Below are 18398 nucleotides of genomic sequence, written 5' to 3'. Positions count from 1 at the left end.
GTAGTGCATCCATCCTTGCTCTTTTTGAACTCTCAACAGCCTACTTTAGCATTTATCATGGTTCCTTCTGGATCAGCTTGCAAATTGGGATTTGACAGCACAATGCTGTGCCGCTTCTTCCCCTTCCTTTGCAGTTAGTTCCAGCTGGTTTTGATAGGAGGTCCAGCCCAGGCCACCCCACTTGAAATTTCAACAGTGCTAGACAAAGGGACTTACAACCAGTGCCTAACCTTTAGATGTTGTTGAGCTCCATGGTCATGTAATTGCAATTTGGGCAGATGACAACCTGCTTGCACCAGTGATGGATTGCCAAGCACCCTGAAATCATGTGATTGCCATCTGCAATCTTTCCTTCTGGCTACCCCACAAAGTCAACAGGGAATTCAGCAGGGAACATAGCAGGCTGCAGTTACTTGGTTAATTCTTGGGAGTTGGTGAAAACAGTCCATCCTGAAATCCAAGCTTGGATTTCTGCTTGAGTTTCAAGAGGGATCTTTTTCAGCTATTTTTGATAGCAAAAATACTGCTTGGTTGATTTTGTCCCATACTGGGTTCAATCTCTTTTTTGTTGTCAATAAGACTGGTTGAAAATGAACTCCAATTTTATTTATTTTGCCTTGTATTGGGCAGAGTGTCTCTCCAACAGAAGGAGGGGAATGCAGGTATGGTCTGGACAAATGAAGCTTGGATCATGCATAGAGAGGAGCTGCCTATCCCCCTTCAGCAAGCTGTTTTTTCTTTACTTTTTTCACTTTAATGGCTGTGCCTAGCAAAGCCAGGATGCAGTCCTAAAATCAAATCAAAATACATGGTGACATTCTTTATAATTGCTATGACTTACAACCATGGTTTGAGCTCAATTATGGTCTTATATCAAGGACACCTATAGAGATACCCCAACTCCTGAAAAGAGCCTTCACTCTCTACAGAAAGCCAACATGGAACAGAAGGAGGTCATCCGACTTAAATACTTTTAAACAGCAGAATATCTTTCTGCAGTTTTAAAATACAAATATGTACCATTCATTATTTTTCTATTTTTAAATTTAAATTATTAGGAATACCATATTTTTCGGAGTACAAAACACACCCTTTTCCCTCAAAAAAGAGGCCGAAAATATGGGTGCGTCTTATACACTGAATACAGCAATTTTTTTGCCTCCTAAAACCCTGCCCTCTTCACCAAAATGGCTGTGCGGAGCCTTTAGGAGGCTTTCAGAATGCTCCTGGGGGCTGAGAAGGACAGAAATGAGAGAAAACTGGCTATTTTTTGCTCAATTTTGCCTCCCCCAGCCCCAAGGAGCACTCTATAAGCTTCCTAAAGGCTATGCATGTCTTCTTTTTTTGACAAAAAACGGACTCGTTTTCGCAAAAAAATGTGCCATTTTTTGCTTGTTTTTTACCCTCACCCCAGGAGCACTCTACAAGCCTCCTAAAGGCTATTCATGCCCCCTTTTAAAAAAAGGAGTTTGTTTTTGTGAAAAATGGGCCGTTTTGGAGAGGTCTGCAGAGTGCAAAAATGTTTTTTTTAATTTGCCTCTTCAAATCTTGGTGCGTCTGATACTCCGAAAAATATGGTATATGCACTGATAGACAAATAATGTGTAAGAAATAATGACTTTTGCTTCAATGTCTACAATTACTTTTTTGACTTTTGAAATTACAATTTAATTTATAAATATGCACCATAAATACAATATAGGATACATATTTCAAAACTGATGTTTTACTAGCTTCAGTTACATTCACTTAATATATTCTAGATTGCCCTAAATGGACAAACCTTATTAATTTGAACAATAATTTCTGAATGAATATTTTTGAGTGTAAATATTTTTACACATGTATTGTTTTTAATACATGTTTCAATAAATTAAAATAAAGTACAAAACATTTAAGCAATAAAATGTTAAATAATTATGCTATTCCAAAACATTAGTTTATTGTTAATATTATCAGAATCTATTTGAAATGAAAACAAAACAGAAATTAAAGTGAAAAATACCAAATTTCAGAAAAATCCATATAGGATAAAGAGAAAATAGGTTGATGCTTACCTTCTTAATTAAACAAATATCTGAGAAAGTTCTGCATGTGCGTGCACACACACACACACACACACACACACACACACACTGCATACACAGAACCTTCTCTGACAAGAACTCAGAATGCTCAAAAGATACCTACACTGTTGTGAGCATCAAAAGAATTCTTCTAACATTTGAAAAAAAAAGGGTGCAACATAGACTAAGTGGCCTACCTGCCACAGTTGTACCAATGACCCTTCCCTTAAAGGGAATGCATTCCAACAATCATTCTTTGTGATATATTCAGGACATGAATAATTGGCCAAATAAGGATATTGATAATTAGAAATAACATAACAATAAACCACATCAAAGTTGAGAAGTACTGAAATCTACTGTATTGCTTGTTGTAACTTATATAGGAGATATTTGGATATTTAAAGAAATAAAAACACTGCTATTAAATGCAGTTTTCGGCACACTCTGAGCTTGGTTGTTTGCTCTTGATTAGATAGCAATAGCAATACCACTTTATAGCCCTCTCTAAGTGGTTTACAGAGTCAGCATATTGCCCCCAACAATTTGGGTCCTCATTTTACTGACCTTGAAAGGATGGAAGGCTGAGTCAACCTTGAGCCTGGTGAGATTCGAACTGCCAAATTGCAGGTAGCCAGCAGGCAGCCAAAGTAACCTGTAGTACTGCATTCTAACCACTGTGCCACTACAGCTCTACCTATAGGTAGGTAATGGCTTCAGCGCCACCACTGAACATCTTCAGCTAGCACTGAGTGTTACCTAGTTGGGTAATGTAGTCTAATCTGTAAGAAAATAACCAAGCTCAGAGAACATCAAGGACTCCGTAGTTCAATCCTGAGCTACATATATTCTCTTCTAATAGTATCTTTCTATTATAGCAACAAAGAAGTCTTCCCAGGATGGCATATTTTACAGATGCACTTTATATCTTTTATTTGTTCACTTATCAAATTCTAACAAGTGCAAATATTTTTATTTTTAAAGTGACTATAATTATGAACTGGTTCACCATAAAGAAGACATTTTAAAAAAAAATCATAGTAAAAATCAGTTCCAGGAACAACACATATCTTTATATTACTGTTAATATACACTAAGTTACTGTGGTTCACAAGGATAAAGAATTGAAATGCTGTCATATGGAACTTTTATATTTACACATTTAAGTGAAAAAAAACCAATTCCAAAATAAAAACATGCAAAATATCTCAGCATTGTTGACTTACTATCACACCGCTATTGCTTTGTCTTCTTTCTCCCCCATTGACCTTTTTATAGAAAATGCCTCCTGGATTAAATTGAGTACTCCAAATAATAATTTCCCCTTGATAATATAGATCCATTCCAGTTATTCTTGAGTTATGTTCAATGTGTGTAATCTGTTGATGAACATCACTGTAGTTGAATGGATATACAAAACCCAGGATATCAGTGTCATTAGAAATGTAGAGAACTTGATCTTCAGAGCCTGGAAATTATTGTAATGAAATACAAAAATAAAGTAAATTTCAACTATTAAAAAGGAGAGAAATTCATTTATTTAATTTTTTATACTGATATGGGTTGCTTTTCTGATGATTTATATTGCGATCCACATCCTACTTATCTTCAAATACTTTTAAGTTTGACTGAATTCAAACTCAAAGAATTAAGTAACGTGTGAAAGGAAGTCTTATGATAATTTCTTATTTAACAGAATTTACTTAATAACATATACATTGCTATTCTCATTTAAATAATAATATTATACTACAACATATTATTTCCCTCTGTTTTAAATTATTCCTTCCTCTACCTGTTTTTGAAAGTACAGGACAAAGTTTTATTATTTTTCCTATTTTCAAATTTTCTTGAAATATTAGACTTATTATTAAAGTAGAAAGCCTTTGGTCTTGGTTCGTACAGCAAGTTTTGTTTTAGAAAGTTGCCTTGGCATGAGGTCTATAGGATTGCCTCTTGTCATTTATGCTTTTTGGCTAAATACAAAGCTATTTTATGATATTACTGGGAATTCTGAATGGAATTCAGGAATTTTATTTCACCCTATGATAGGAAGTTTGTTATTAAATTTATTAACTTGGATAATAGTCAATAAATTGAAGCACAGCTAGTAAGTTTATGAATTTAAATTTTGTTGCTTCTTTGAGAAAGACAATATACTGTTATCCATGCCCTGATAACTTCTCATCTGTAACCACGTAATCAAGGTTTTCTTTGGAAATTTTCAGGAAACGTAAATGAATAAAATTATAGCTATCAGGGCACCATATTTGCATCATTTTTTTGCAAATTTAAAAGGAATTTTTAGAATTGTTTTCTATATTTTTGAATAAATTATAAGTATTAGCGTTCATTTTCAAATATGATTACATCTTTCATTCTTTATTTCTTTTCAGAGAAGCATCTAGAAGAAAATAGTTTAATTTCAGATGACCTGCAAGGTTTTCCTAAAATATTCATTTGATGCCAACATTTTTTTTTCATATACCAGTCATTATATGTTACTTTTAGGCATATTTTTAAAAAGGTCAGTATCATTGTAAGTAAATGGCTACTTGTTTTGTACCTTAAAGTTCCACTATTTAATTTTTGTAAATTGTTGTGGAATATTTCATGATGAAGGGTGGTACAAAATATTTTAAGAAGAAATAATGGAAAGTACATGGAGGTTGTACAGTTTTATTATATAAAATTGCAAGTCTTATGTGTAAACATTAGTAATCCAATGAAGTTTCCATTACAGTCTAAATATATGTGAAAGCAGAAATAAAACGAAAGTTGTTGATTCCTTACCAGGGGATATATCTGAGTAATTTTAAAGAATTTCAGTAATATTAGCAATATTTCAAATAGACTTTATATGTCTCTGGAATCAGATATTTATGTATTGAAGGAAAGGATTGGGATTCTGATTTACTGTTCTGAGAAATGGCTATTTCTATCACAGAAAATAGTCTAATATAATTGATGGAGACTCCCACTGACAGAGCAGGTAAGACTATTTTCCAAGCAGATCATATGCTATGAATTAAGAACTAAAAACAAATTACTTTTTAATTTATTGCTTTCAATAATGAAATGAGTATAATAAATACAAGATTTAATGTACATTAACAAAAATCAGATGCATGAACAATTATTCCTCTTAAAACAGAAACAGCATAATTACATTATATGTCTTTAAGGCTTGTACTCGCAAATAGAAACCTGAGGAAAAACTTTCTGTGTGCTTCTCTTTTGAGCAGAAGATGCACAGTGCATACTGATAAAATTTCATAATGCTTTATTTCCCTTCCTCAGTCCCAGACAAGTATACTATGCAGTGAAACAAGGCATTAACATGGGCTAAAAATGTTAGATCTGTTCATATTTTCCATCATATGGAGGATTGTGACAAATTTAAAATCAGATTATAAATGAAATTGCTTGCAATCAAAATTACTATATTACGTTGTTTCCAATTAAGGGGTAGGAACAGAAGAAAAATACTTTTTCATCATGTCCTGTTGTATTCTTACTTATAGTACCATTGTGCATGAAAAGGTCATGATTGCCATGTGCACCAGCATCGTGAATTATTTTGTCAGCTTACCTTTTGCAATGCAGCTACTGTTTCTCTCTTTATAGTTCTTTTCACAAGTACATTTATATGATCCTTTTATGTTGATACAGAGCTGGGAGCAGATGCCAAATATTAGACATTCATTGATATCTAGAAAAGAAAATTCTTTATGATTTATTTCAAGTCACATGCAAGCTGTTACAAAAAGACGAGTCAGATGGAAACAAATTTAACATTGTTCAACACAATTCATAAACAATATTTTAATAGTATTAATCAGTAATAGAAAAAGTACACCCAAAGAACCATTTCTGTAAAGCAGCTTTAAACTCTGAAGTCCTGACCTAAATTGGGGCAAGGCTATGGCCCTGGAGCTGTTTACTTCTAGAATGCAGTCCTTTTCATATATTACAAAGCCTGGGATGCCCTCTATCTAATATAAACTGTGGAAGCCTGGGTTAAAGTGTCATAGCCACAGGTATCCATAGGAACCAATACATTTTTCAAAATGCTGAAAGCAGTGTTGCATGTCAAGATGCAAGCTCCATAGGTTTTCTACATTTTGCCTGTGTGACAGTCAATGTTCCCTCTAATTTTTTTTCCGTGTGAGCGGAAAAGTATAGTGTTTGAGTGGCATATTTTCATGCCTGAGCACCTGAATTTTTTTAACAGATGTCACCTAAGACAACAACGAAATCAGTATTATTTGAAACTCAAAGTTATGTTTATTCAAGGGACCCGCTTAATTAAAAGTGTTATATAATATCAGTATCACTTAACAACGCTCCTGCTTAGCAACCAAAATGTTGGCTCAGAAAGTCTAGCTTTTGAAGCACGCAAATCTTAAAGCTATTGTTACAACACCCTCGCACCCCTAACCCTTTAGAAAAAAAACCTCTGGGGTCTTCAAACCTGACAGCTTTAAGACTTGTGGACTTCAACTCCCAGAATTCCTCCTCCAGTCATGTTGGCTCTTTCCCTCTTTTAATACTCCATTTATGTGAAATGAATCCAAAGAACTCTCAAAATTTTCATACTTCAATGTACAGTACATATCAAAAAGAGCAGTGTATATTTGGAAAAAAACAGTTCTTCTTTTCCCAGACTTCTATGATTTAAGGAGCTATTGCATTATAATTAATAAACGCTTAAGGCAGCCATACTTTTATTCAGAGTCCTATTTCTACTGACTTAAGAGGAACATTATTCCAAAATGTAAAAATATACATAATTATAATGAAGTAATATTAAATAATATTTAAAGAGAATATATATTTAAATATGTCTCCAGGTTTTCCTTAAATGAAGAAATAACCAAACCAAGTAAATTCTTACTTTTACTGCTATTTTTTTTAAAAAATGTTCATTATGTTTTGACTCCTTAACTTTCAGATTTTTAAAAAAAGAAAAGCATACTTCCAATTGCTACAAATTAAATGACTTCTTTTATACTTTAACAATTATTAAAATCTAACTTCTAACATCACAAAGTAATATCATTTTAATATTTTTAGAATGGTTCAAAGCAGTGCTTCAGAAATACCTTCACATTGCCAGTTTCTCCTGTTCCTCTGAAATCCAGGCTTACATTGGCAGAAAATTGATGTTTTGGTTTTATTACAATATGCATCATCACCACAAGGATTCACATTATTTTCACAGTTGTGTTCAGTCAAACCTAAGAACAAAAATAAATATAAACATTTGCAAAATAAAATTATTTAACATTTTTATCCTAACTATGCACAATCATAATTCTTTCTACAAACAAAATTTAGTACACAAATGCATAATATTTCAAATTTGATTTTCACAGAAGTTTTTTTTTTTTCTTAAGAAAAAAACAGACTACCACAGAAGTTATTTTTGATTGAAACAAGCTTGGAAATATTTCAGATCTAACTCCATTTGTATGTTTCAACAGTTTGGAAAATCAACATGTATCATGAATCTCCTCCCAATTATTCCAAATTCATCTTAGAAATTTCTGAATGACTCATTGAATGCAACATGTTAAGCGGGTAAACATAGGTGATGGAGCAGTACTTTAACCTCAATTTGTAACAATAGCTTCTAAAAGATTAGCCTATTTTAACCATGATCCATCATCCCATCCATATATAGACTAATGCCTAATTTATGATTAAGTAATTATCACTATTTCAGGTAAACAAGAAGGTGCTCCTGCAGTGTCCCTACTGTTCCTATTTTGTTTTTCAGCTCTCTGGGGGGAAGAAGCTGGGAAAGGATTAATCTTCTCTCAGTATCTATTCACTGGCTCCAGTCTTCAAAAGCTCCAGGTTTCTGAGTTTCTAAACAAAAACAGCAAAGGTTGTTTGGGGATTCTGGATAAAAGAAAATAAGTCTTTCTAAATAGGAGGGTTTGTGATTTCATTGCCTCTGGAAAGGACTTTACTGGATGAATTTCTTAACTATGTCTGACATTAAATCTGTTAAATTGGGATAGAGAGTAAAGAAGATGACCTCAATGAAAATATGCCAGAATTTACCCAAAAGATTGCTGTTAATCTAGTATCCTTTTTTTTCTTATCCTTTTTACATTTTTTATAAGAGTTAGTGTTTTGGTTTTTTAAGTTTTTTAAAATGTGTATCTCTCTGTGTGCATTTCTATAGATATGATTAGAAACAATTAAAATAAATTAAGAAAGGAGTACATGGAATATCTACAAGGAATCTAGTTTTAAATATGATTCAGACCAAATTTGTATGTGAAGACCTGAGTACAAATCCAAAGAGGTCTGAACCAAAATAAATTGGATATTGGAAATAAACTCTAAACATTCAAATGCACACATTTTTATTGGATGGTTGGCCTTTCCATGTATCTGATGGAATAATTTAAATTTAATATAATAATTTCTCTCTCACCTATATATTAAAGTGTCTAAAACATATATAGGAGATAGCCAGCAGAATCTCTAATATAATGTCTTTGCATGTTTTATTGGAACCTTAAACAGAGATCAACTCTGAACATAAATTAGTTAATTGAAATGCCTAGAGCAACTTGAACAATTTTTCCAAGAGAATATCAGCAGCTTCTTTTTACTGTTTCTCCATTGTCAGGATCCTATTATTGATTCCTCCCCCATTAATTCTTATCAGGGCAAAGAGAACAAAATATTGAGGAAATAAGTAATTGGTGGTAGTTGGTGGTTATGTACTATCTTTCCTTACTCCCTACCATATTTTAATTTTTTTTAAAGTATGGTGAAAATTTTAAAATATATTGTGGTGACAATTTGGAAACATTCCCATAGACATTTGGGAAGGTTAATGACCTCCCTTTTTTCATTCATTCTTGTTGGGGAGAATACCCAAAGAAACTACAATTATGTTACTCTTTATTATAGTCTAGGAAAACTATTTTCTCAATTCATAAATAAATTCAAATTGAATAGTATTTCTCACTAGTCTCATATTTTAATTAAATAATACCCTGTTCAATTGCTGATTCCAATGCTCTGCTCTATATCACAATCTTCATTTTCTTCTCCCTTTAAGAATTAACATTCTTTTTTGTCCCTTTTTCTTACCATTTTCTCCATGTGACTACATGATTAGTGTATTTTTCATTTTTTAGTGTTCAGGACTGAAGTAATAAAAAGTTTAAATAAAAAAGGCTCTTTTATATGCATTGAAAACTATTTCCGTCCTCTTGGTTCAAGAAATAGAGGTCATTTGAGGCAAATGTTTGTAATGTACTGTGTTCAGGTATTATAAACTATATAAATATTAATAGACAATTGTGACTCTTTAGCACAATATCATTTTTTCAACTTCAAAGGAAGGTATGAAAAATCCATTATACAACTAACACTGCAAGTTGGAGATCATGCCACATGCAACAAAATAACTGTTTACATTCTTGAAAGAGAACAAACAATGAGATATCTGGCAGTGATAATGTAATGGTTGAAGCATTGAGATTCTGTAAATGAATCCATCCCATGAACATATATGTAAAATACCAGTAACTATAATTTGAGTTCCACTGTTCAGGTCTATCATAACAGAACTGTTTATTAATTTTATATTGTTCATATTAAGATCAATTAGATTATGCAGATTCTGTTCTGTATTTTTTTCTGTCCTTGAGCATGGAAATTTGGCCAACCCTTAGTCAAACTTACTTGTTTTACAGCCTTGTTCATCTGAACCATCTCCACAGTCATCAAACTGATCACATTCTAGTGCCATAGGTATGCACTTCTTATTATTACAAGCAAACTCATCCTTTTTACACGGTCTGGCTTTATATGTAGTTTTGTCTGCAAAAAGATACACAGGGGTAGTCAATTATTTTGAGCCTTTGATATTATTCATAAAATAAATGCAAAAGGCTTTACAGAATGCTGTTTCCTGGACATGTAGATGCCTGCCCTGTCAAAAGCATAAAATAATAAAGATTTCCTATTGCTTTTGGGGCAGAGAATATGAGACCCCAAATCTCAATATTACAATTGCTTGAAGGCGAAATGCATCACTCACAGAGTGATGTCTATTCTATTCATAAATTCAAAACAGTAACAAATCAACACAGGCTGAATATACAGTGAGGGGTAGGGAGCAGGATCACATTTATAGTTGCTTTTCACATACCGTAAAGACAATCCCTATCTGAAGTGGAGTTCAGACACCATGTCAGCCTAAAGCAACTGAATGTCAAATGAAAGATATGTAAAAAAAATAAGGAGGAGGAATGTGTTTTCTTTATCATGGAGAAAAATTACCTGCGTGGCTACTAGCAACTGAAAACAACTTAATGATACATAATCAATGAAACATAGTTATTTCTAACCTCTTGACATGCAGAAAAAGAATTAAAAAAGTTCTAAATGTCTGGGATGGCTAGACATATGAATGTCCATGGGCAATGAATTAGAAAATGTGCATGTTGACCTCATCAGGCAAATGTCATAATTTACATACTAACAGTTGACATCAGCATGTTGTTACACAATAGCAACATTTACTTGATGGCATCATGACGTCTGTTTAGTCATTTTGGAGCTATTAAGATCTGCTGGTCAAACTGATTTTATACAATGTTTCACTGGCCTCAGCATGACCAATAGATAAGTCTGTATCTTCTATGATTAATAGTTAGGAGTTCATGGTATTGAGCAAAAGCTTTCAGTCCAACATTAACATTAATGCTAGTCAATAAAGAAAAATCGTTCAACAATATTAAGCAAGATAAGAAGCACAATATCGAACTGATACCTAGGTTTCTGAAGAGCCATTTGGATACCACTTACTGCTGAGAATACAATATGATTCCTATACTAGAAATACAAATGAGCACTATTACTCTACACTTACAGTATGATGAATTTATTACTATTATTGTGCCACCATTAGGCTGGAATAAATACCGCCCCACAAGCCATCTTTAGACATCTGTGAGTTATAGTCTCAGTTATTAAGACAAGTAAAGACACCCCCCCAAAAAAAGACTGTTTCTTTCTTGTTTGTAAAACTAAGATTATTTACCACAGTGATCTTCATCTGAATCATCACCACAATCATCAATCCCATTACATATTTGCTCATGTCTCAAACAAACGTGATTATTTCTGCATCGGTATGGCCTGGTTGGAGGGCACGAAAAATTTACTGTGAAAAAATCCAAAGTGTATATTATTTGGTTCTGCAGAGAATATGTCTTTTACATATTTATTTGCTTTTATCAAATAGGGGAAATGTAATTAAATTGTTACATATACTTCTCCTTAATATCACTTTTAATTGAATGTAAATAATTTCTACTAGATAAGAGAAAATATGTTGGAAAGCTTTCAGTTATGTCCCTCATGAGTAATAAAGAAAAAACTTTCTGATTATATTGAGGATCTTCACAAAATGTTACCTGCTTCAAATATAATGTATACAACATGTATGTAATCTGCAGACATAAATTTTCTTCTCATACAAATCAAAGACAAAAGAAAACAAGAGCAGCACTGAAAAAGAAGAAAAAACAACTACAGAGACTTTGTCATTAATTGAATATATCATTGCTAATGCTTTTGTGGGCTGTAGTCCACAAACTTACAACATATTTCTGGAAATTCATCTGAGTTATCTCCACAATCATCTTCTCCATCACAAACCCAAAAATAGAGTTTACAGAGTGAATTGTTGCAAAGGAATTCATCAGCTCTACATATGTTCCTCCCTAAAAATACAAAATAGTAAAACTAAAATATGTACATCTTATAAATATTTATTTTTAAGTTTATATACATTGGGATACCACAATATACCATGTAGATTTCCATGATTTTATATCTTGCCTCAAATAGCTGTTAGAGATAAAATTCAAGATTAATAATGAAGAATAGTAGTAGATTCTGCACCAGTGGAAAACAGATGTTTACGGGAAAATAAGAAGCTAACAATCAAGACACGTATGCTCATGTACTCTTTCAACTGAATTCACCAGCAACCAGTATCAAACAGGTTTTTTTTTTTATCCCTGCAGCCTGAATAGTTCCATTTTTTTTCTAATAATAGAAAAAAATGTTTAGAGAACTTTCATTCGGAAAATAATACTGGGACAAACAGGTCATTTCTCCTCCACCATGACATAGAGGTCCTTTCTATTATCAGAAAATAGATATTTATTAAATTTGATGAATCTATAAATCTGATTGTGCATTCCAAAACTATTAGCTACCTATGCTCTCCTAAAACAAGACATCTTATCTATTTCCTTTTTACCTTTTCATTGCCATCTGCTATAAGCGATATAAATTTTATATGAATTGACATGAAAGGAAATTTGATCAAAGTAAAATTTAACTGTTTTTCTCCCTAAACCTCCTGATACAAGTAACTTCTTGTAGATATGTAAATTTACCAAGAAAATATTGCTAAGGGGAAAATATAATCAAATACATGAAATTAGTCATTGATCCACAGTTGCTGTCAGCATGCTGCTAGTGGTTGTAGTTGAATTGTAAAACTTGGTGCATTTTTTTTAAGTCTCACAAATATACTGTAGATACTGACCTTATTGCATTTTAAAACACATTTTGAATTAAAAGAAACCAGAATAACATTTATTTGTTCACTGCTCCCAAACTTTGCCTAATTTCTTGCAATGGAAGTAATTACCATTAAAAGAAATAAAATTAGGAAAAGGCAAGCATTCCTATAATAGAATACTAGCAGGTAAGCTATTGGGCAGTAATACATATTAAGATCAATTATTTGCCTGTTTCTACTTTAAACAATATCTTTTTCTTAAAAGTTGCATCTACCAAGGATCCTTTAAATCAGCGGCCCCCAACCTTTTGAGCACCAAGGACCAGTTCTGTGGGGAAAGGTTTTTCCATGGACTGGAGGGGGCATAGTTTAGCATATTACTTGCATCCCAAGAATCAGGCTTCATTTGTTTGTGTGGACCAGTTGTTGGCATGCTGCGGACCAGTGCCAGTCCACAGATCAGGTGTTGGGAACCCCTGCTCTAAATATATGAGGGTTAATAAATATAAGGCATCATATGATCTGTACTTATGAATTATTGTTAAGCAATGGGTTGTAGCCCTGCTAACATTTATTAGCAAAAACTGCAACTGCAAAGTGAGTCCTTTTCTTCTTACCTTTCCTTTCTATTATACCTCTATCTTCTGCAAAAAAAAAACAACCATAACAACAACATCAAAGCAGAAGTTTCCAATTTTTTTATTTATGCAATTCAGGCATAAATGAAAGTTCCACAAGGTGGTACACATCTCTTCCTTTGAAGATGTTGATGGCATAGAACTAAATAACAGGGGTTATTTAATTTATCTCATCTTTATTAGTTTGATAAGTAACTCAATATATCCAACACATCTTCTTCCTCCTATTCTCCCTATAATAACAACTTTGTGAGGTGGGTTTGGGCTGAGAGAAAGTGACTGGCCCAAAGTCTCCCAGTCCGCTCTTATGTCTAATAGCAATAGCAATAGCAGTTAGACTTATATACCGCTTCATAGGGCTTTCAGTCCTCTCTAAGCGGTTTACAGATTCAGCATATTGCCTCCACAGTTTGAGTCCTCATTTTACCCACCTCGGAAGGATGGAAGGCTGAGTCAACCTTGAGCTGGTGAGATTTGAACCGCCGAACTGCAGCTAACAGTCAGCTGAAGTGGCTGCAGTACTGCACTCTACCCACTGCGCCACCTCGGCTCCTAATGCGGGACTAGAACTCATAGTTTCTTCGTTTCTAACCTGGTCCCTTAACCACTTGACCAAATTGGCTCTCCATACATTAAAACGTAGTGGGCAAATTTTCATGAAATTATCAATGTTTTATTATTTACAGTCCCATGCTAATACATGTTAATGTTCCACTGCAAAATTCTACAACATTTGGAACAAAGCTATTGACATTTTGTAAGATAAGAGGCAAATATAAAGGAATAGAAAAGAAAGAGCAAAAGGAAAATACAAACATATGTGGAAAGCCATAAACATAAAATAAAATATAGCATAGAAGCCTTACCTATGCTTCTTTATAAAAAAACCAATTCTATACATTTATAGAATTAATTTATCCTTGGAAACTTGAGAAAGGGTCAATACAGTAAAACCTTCCTTCATATAAATTTTATTCTGAATCTGAATATTTCAAATTTGCAGTAAATGTATTTTACTATGTTTCTAAAATTTTATCTTAAGACTATGTTCAGCACAGATCTATTACTGTTGGTGTGCTACATTAATACAAAGCCTTTTATTTTCATTACCCCTAATATCAGGCATTTATAGTATCAGGCTACAGAAATGCTAAATATGAAAAATGCATGCCCTTCATATAATTTATCAGTTGCAATTAACATAATCAACAATTCTTTCAACTAGACACCTATAGAAATATATTTTTGAAAAAATATAGTTCATTTTTAGATCAAAGGTATTAAATATTGTTAGTTATTATAGTAAAAATCCTAAACCAGTTTCATTTATTAAATGAAGCATGCATAAATAATGCAAATGCATCATTTATATTTGTATTGAAGCAGTCATATTACTGAATAATACCCATTGAATACAAATTCAAGTGTAATCACTCTTACTTGCACAAAAATTTCTGTACATACTTTATATTTGTCTGCTTTTCAGAGAAAATTCAAATAATCCATTCATAATGTCTTTCAGATTAGGAACAGATGACAAGCAGCTCACTTGAAATGAAACTAACCTGTGCTAGATAAAATAGGATGTGTTCTTTCATCTGCACTTTAAAAACCAAATGCAGGAAAAATGTATATAACTAAGAAACTAGATCTTTGATTAACACTACAATGATATACCTTCTTGCATACTAATTTCAAAATTTGAAGTGCATTCAAAAGGGGTAGCATGAGGGACTCAGAAGCAAGCATTTTCTTTTGGAGCTCCCCTCCCATCAAATCAACTGGCCCAGAAGATGACCAACCTATCATTAATATTTAGGAATTTGATGAAAATTTGGTTCTTTAGGCAGGCATTAGATTTACCTACCTACCTACCTACCTACCTACCTACCTACCTACCTACCTACCTACCTACCTACCTATCATCTATCTATTTATCTACCTACCTACCTACCTACCTTTCTTTCTGCATGTGCACCCACTGCCTGCAACACTCCAGCTGTTCAGTGGATCGTCACACAGGCATTGTATGCTCTGTGCACGTGCAAATTGGATCAAATACAGGTAAGGAGGGCAGGTGGGTGGGTGGGCCCTCCGGAGCACCATACCAGAACGATACTTGGTGATCCCAGCAGGCACCAGTATGCTTGTACCGGGCCATACCGGCTGTAACCCACCACTGGACACATCCCACAGTGGAAAGGGAAGATAATGATATTCCTTTCTTCCTGAAGTCTCCTGTACCCTTTAAAATCTGTGTCAAAGTATTTTGCTGCTGGCAGGGTGGGGTGGGAGGGAGAAAAGGATAATCTCAATATAGTACCAGAAATATGTTACACAATGTTGCATGTCACTTAAAATGTTGTTTTTCTTGTTCCTGCTGCTTATTTCAAGACTTGCATAAGTAAAATTCTCTGTATATAGAGACTTCTCAGTATATATAAAGTGGCACCTGACAAACTCTGCATAAACTTCCCATTGCAAGAAAAGTAGCTACTATCTGATAATCACTGAGAATAGCTCTAGAGATGGTGTAAGCAGCAAAGTGCCATCTTAACTAGTTTAAACTTCAAGAGGGGAAATACATCTCTAATACTATTGTCTATTACTAACTCTTTCCATAAAGGAAAGTAAGAATAATTGTGATATCTCCACCATTAGACATTTTCACTAAAATCATTCCAATACTAAAAATGACAATTCACAAGGATATTTCATCTATTTCTGCTTTGTGTTTCTTATTTCTCACCTGCCTTCAGTAATATTGATTTGTTCATGGTATTCTTTTAATGTTTATGGATCTGTATGGTTTCTCCAATGCTTCTAAATACAGGTGGTCCTCGATGTATGACCATAACTGAGGCCAATATTTCTTTAGCTGCTAAGCGAGACAGTTGTGTGAATTTGCCCCATTTTACAACCTTTTTAGCACCAGTTGTTAAGTGAGTCGCTGCTGTTGGTAAATTAGTAACATGGTTGTAAAGTGAATCTGTCTAATGGCGGAGATATCACAATCCCCGTTGACTTTGCTTGTCAGAAGGTCACAAAAGTTAATCACATGACCCCAGAATGCTGCAAACATCGTAATTATGAACCAATTGCCAAGTATCCAAATTTTGATCACATGACTGGGGGATGCTGCAATGGCCGTGTGAAAAACGGCCATAAGTCACTTTTTTCAGAATCATCGTAACTTTGAATAGTTACTAAACAAATGATTGTAAGTCGAGGACTACCTGTAATAAACTTGTTTTTAATCAATGTTATTACTACAAGGAAATATTAATAGCAAAAGAAAAATAATGTTGAATATAAAGTAATATAAATTTATTGGCATAAGTCTACATTTACAATTATACAAAATTTGTTAACATAATTTATATTAATAGAAACACAAAAGAATTTTAAAAAGCAAGTATCAGATCATTATTAGTTTTAAACATCCTTTGTGAATTATGTTCTTTATATAAGGATTATTGCCATAATTAAAATGAACACTCTGTATTTTGTATAGACATATTTGTGGGGTGTATGTATGAATGTGAATGTATATACACATCCACATATACACCACCAATTATAATAGTGTATTTTAAACTTTATAAAATGTCATAATAATTGCTACCATCACACATCTATCTCTAACAGAATGAGTTTCTACCAGTTCAGACCAGTTCGGCTGGTCTGGTTCCCCCAGTTAGGGCAGAATGTTTTTTCCCCCAGTTTTTAATGTTCTGCACATGCACAGACCTATTTATGGGCAACTGTGCACGCCCGCAGAGCACGTGTCAGGCATGCATACAAAATTGCACACACATCAAACTGGCAGTAGTGCCGACTTCAACCCACCCCTGATCTCTATACTATATGAAAATGGTGTCAGTGAGATATTATTTTTGTTTATTTGTATTTTAAATAGTTATTTATATATATTTATATATGTAATAATAAAAAGTAAATTTAACATGCATGTAAAATGTTCACATAATAAATAGAAAGGAAAAATATTAACTTGATTTATATGAAGTGGTTTCTGAAATATATTTCTGGTGCAGAAAATAATATCTTTGCAGTATTTATAGATAATTCCTAAGGTAAAAATACTTTCAAAAATTACCTTACTTGAGAAATGTAGAGGATGAACTATTTAACTCAGTAGAATGGCTGATCTGTATAGACTTGCAAAAGAACATGTTTTATTCTGACAGAATAATGTAATGTAGTGCTTAATATGTTGGATTTGGACTAGAGAAAAACAAGTCTATCAGCAGCTATAGAAAATTTTGCTGGGTAGCTTTATGCCAGTTACTTTTTCACAGAGTTGTAGGAGAAAAAATGATGGGAAAGCCCCATCTAACCTGGGTTAGACAAAAGATGAGATACACATTCAGCAAATAACTAACTATAAATATAGTCATGAAAAGAGAGGGGGGACCTTACCTCTGTCACAATTTAGTTCATCACTGTTATCCACACAATCTTGAATTCCATCACAAAGCCATCTGATAGGTATACAGTATGCTTTATTTTTACATTGAAATTGGTCTTCTTTACATTCTGTTATACAGTGCATCTGTGTAAACATATATTCATATATAGCAGTGAGTATTACCAATCAAGTAACAGAAGTATAATTGGAGCAACCAGAATTCAGCAAAACAAATTTAATAATTTAATCATTGGTATTTTGTATTGATAAGACTATGATCATCACAGAATATAAAATATTACATTCACAATTTTTAACTGGAAATAATAATCAATTTTCAAAAGCTCCTTGGCAATAAAGATACCTTATTCTTTTCCCTATTATCCACATCTCCATATACTCTTAATAAATACATTTTGAAGATTAGGTATCTTTAAGGAAAATCCAGGGGATTATAATTAAGCTTACTGTATTTTTCAGAGTATAAGATGCACCTTCCCCCCCCAAAAGAGGGCAAAATTTGGCTGGGTCTTATACACCCAATATAGACCCACCCACCCACCTGCCCCCACCCTTTGGCCTCTGCCTCCCAGCAATTTACCTCCTTGCAGCAAACGGAGAAAACGGGGCTTGCAGAGGGGGCAATAGGCTATGGGAATCCCTGCAGCTTGAAACAGCTGATCATTGGG

At 33.4% G+C, this 18398-nt stretch overlaps 1 protein-coding gene across 1 annotated transcript in view; it reads right to left on the bottom strand.

The window, feature by feature from the left end:
- The window catches only part of LRP1B (LDL receptor related protein 1B), a 939689-nt gene that overhangs the window by 46191 nt on the left and 875100 nt on the right, over positions 1-18398 (bottom strand). Inside the window, exons 71-77 of the mRNA XM_087710921.1 lie at positions 17721-17853; positions 11708-11830; positions 11146-11268; positions 9783-9920; positions 7172-7306; positions 5659-5778; positions 3293-3534 (exon numbers count right to left, since the gene is read on the bottom strand). Coding sequence (XP_087567047.1) covers positions 3293-3534; positions 5659-5778; positions 7172-7306; positions 9783-9920; positions 11146-11268; positions 11708-11830; positions 17721-17853 — 1014 coding nt within the window. The remainder of the gene's footprint in view (positions 1-3292; positions 3535-5658; positions 5779-7171; positions 7307-9782; positions 9921-11145; positions 11269-11707; positions 11831-17720; positions 17854-18398) is intronic.

This window comes from Thamnophis sirtalis, unplaced genomic scaffold (genome assembly GCF_051295495.1).
Source record: "Thamnophis sirtalis isolate CommonGarterSnake01/CBP01778 unplaced genomic scaffold, rThaSir2_p1.2 scaffold_1, whole genome shotgun sequence".
Lineage (NCBI taxonomy): Eukaryota > Metazoa > Chordata > Lepidosauria > Squamata > Natricidae > Thamnophis > Thamnophis sirtalis.
The sequence above is the reverse complement of the archived record's forward strand: the minus strand, read 5'-3'. Positions and strand labels throughout refer to the sequence as shown.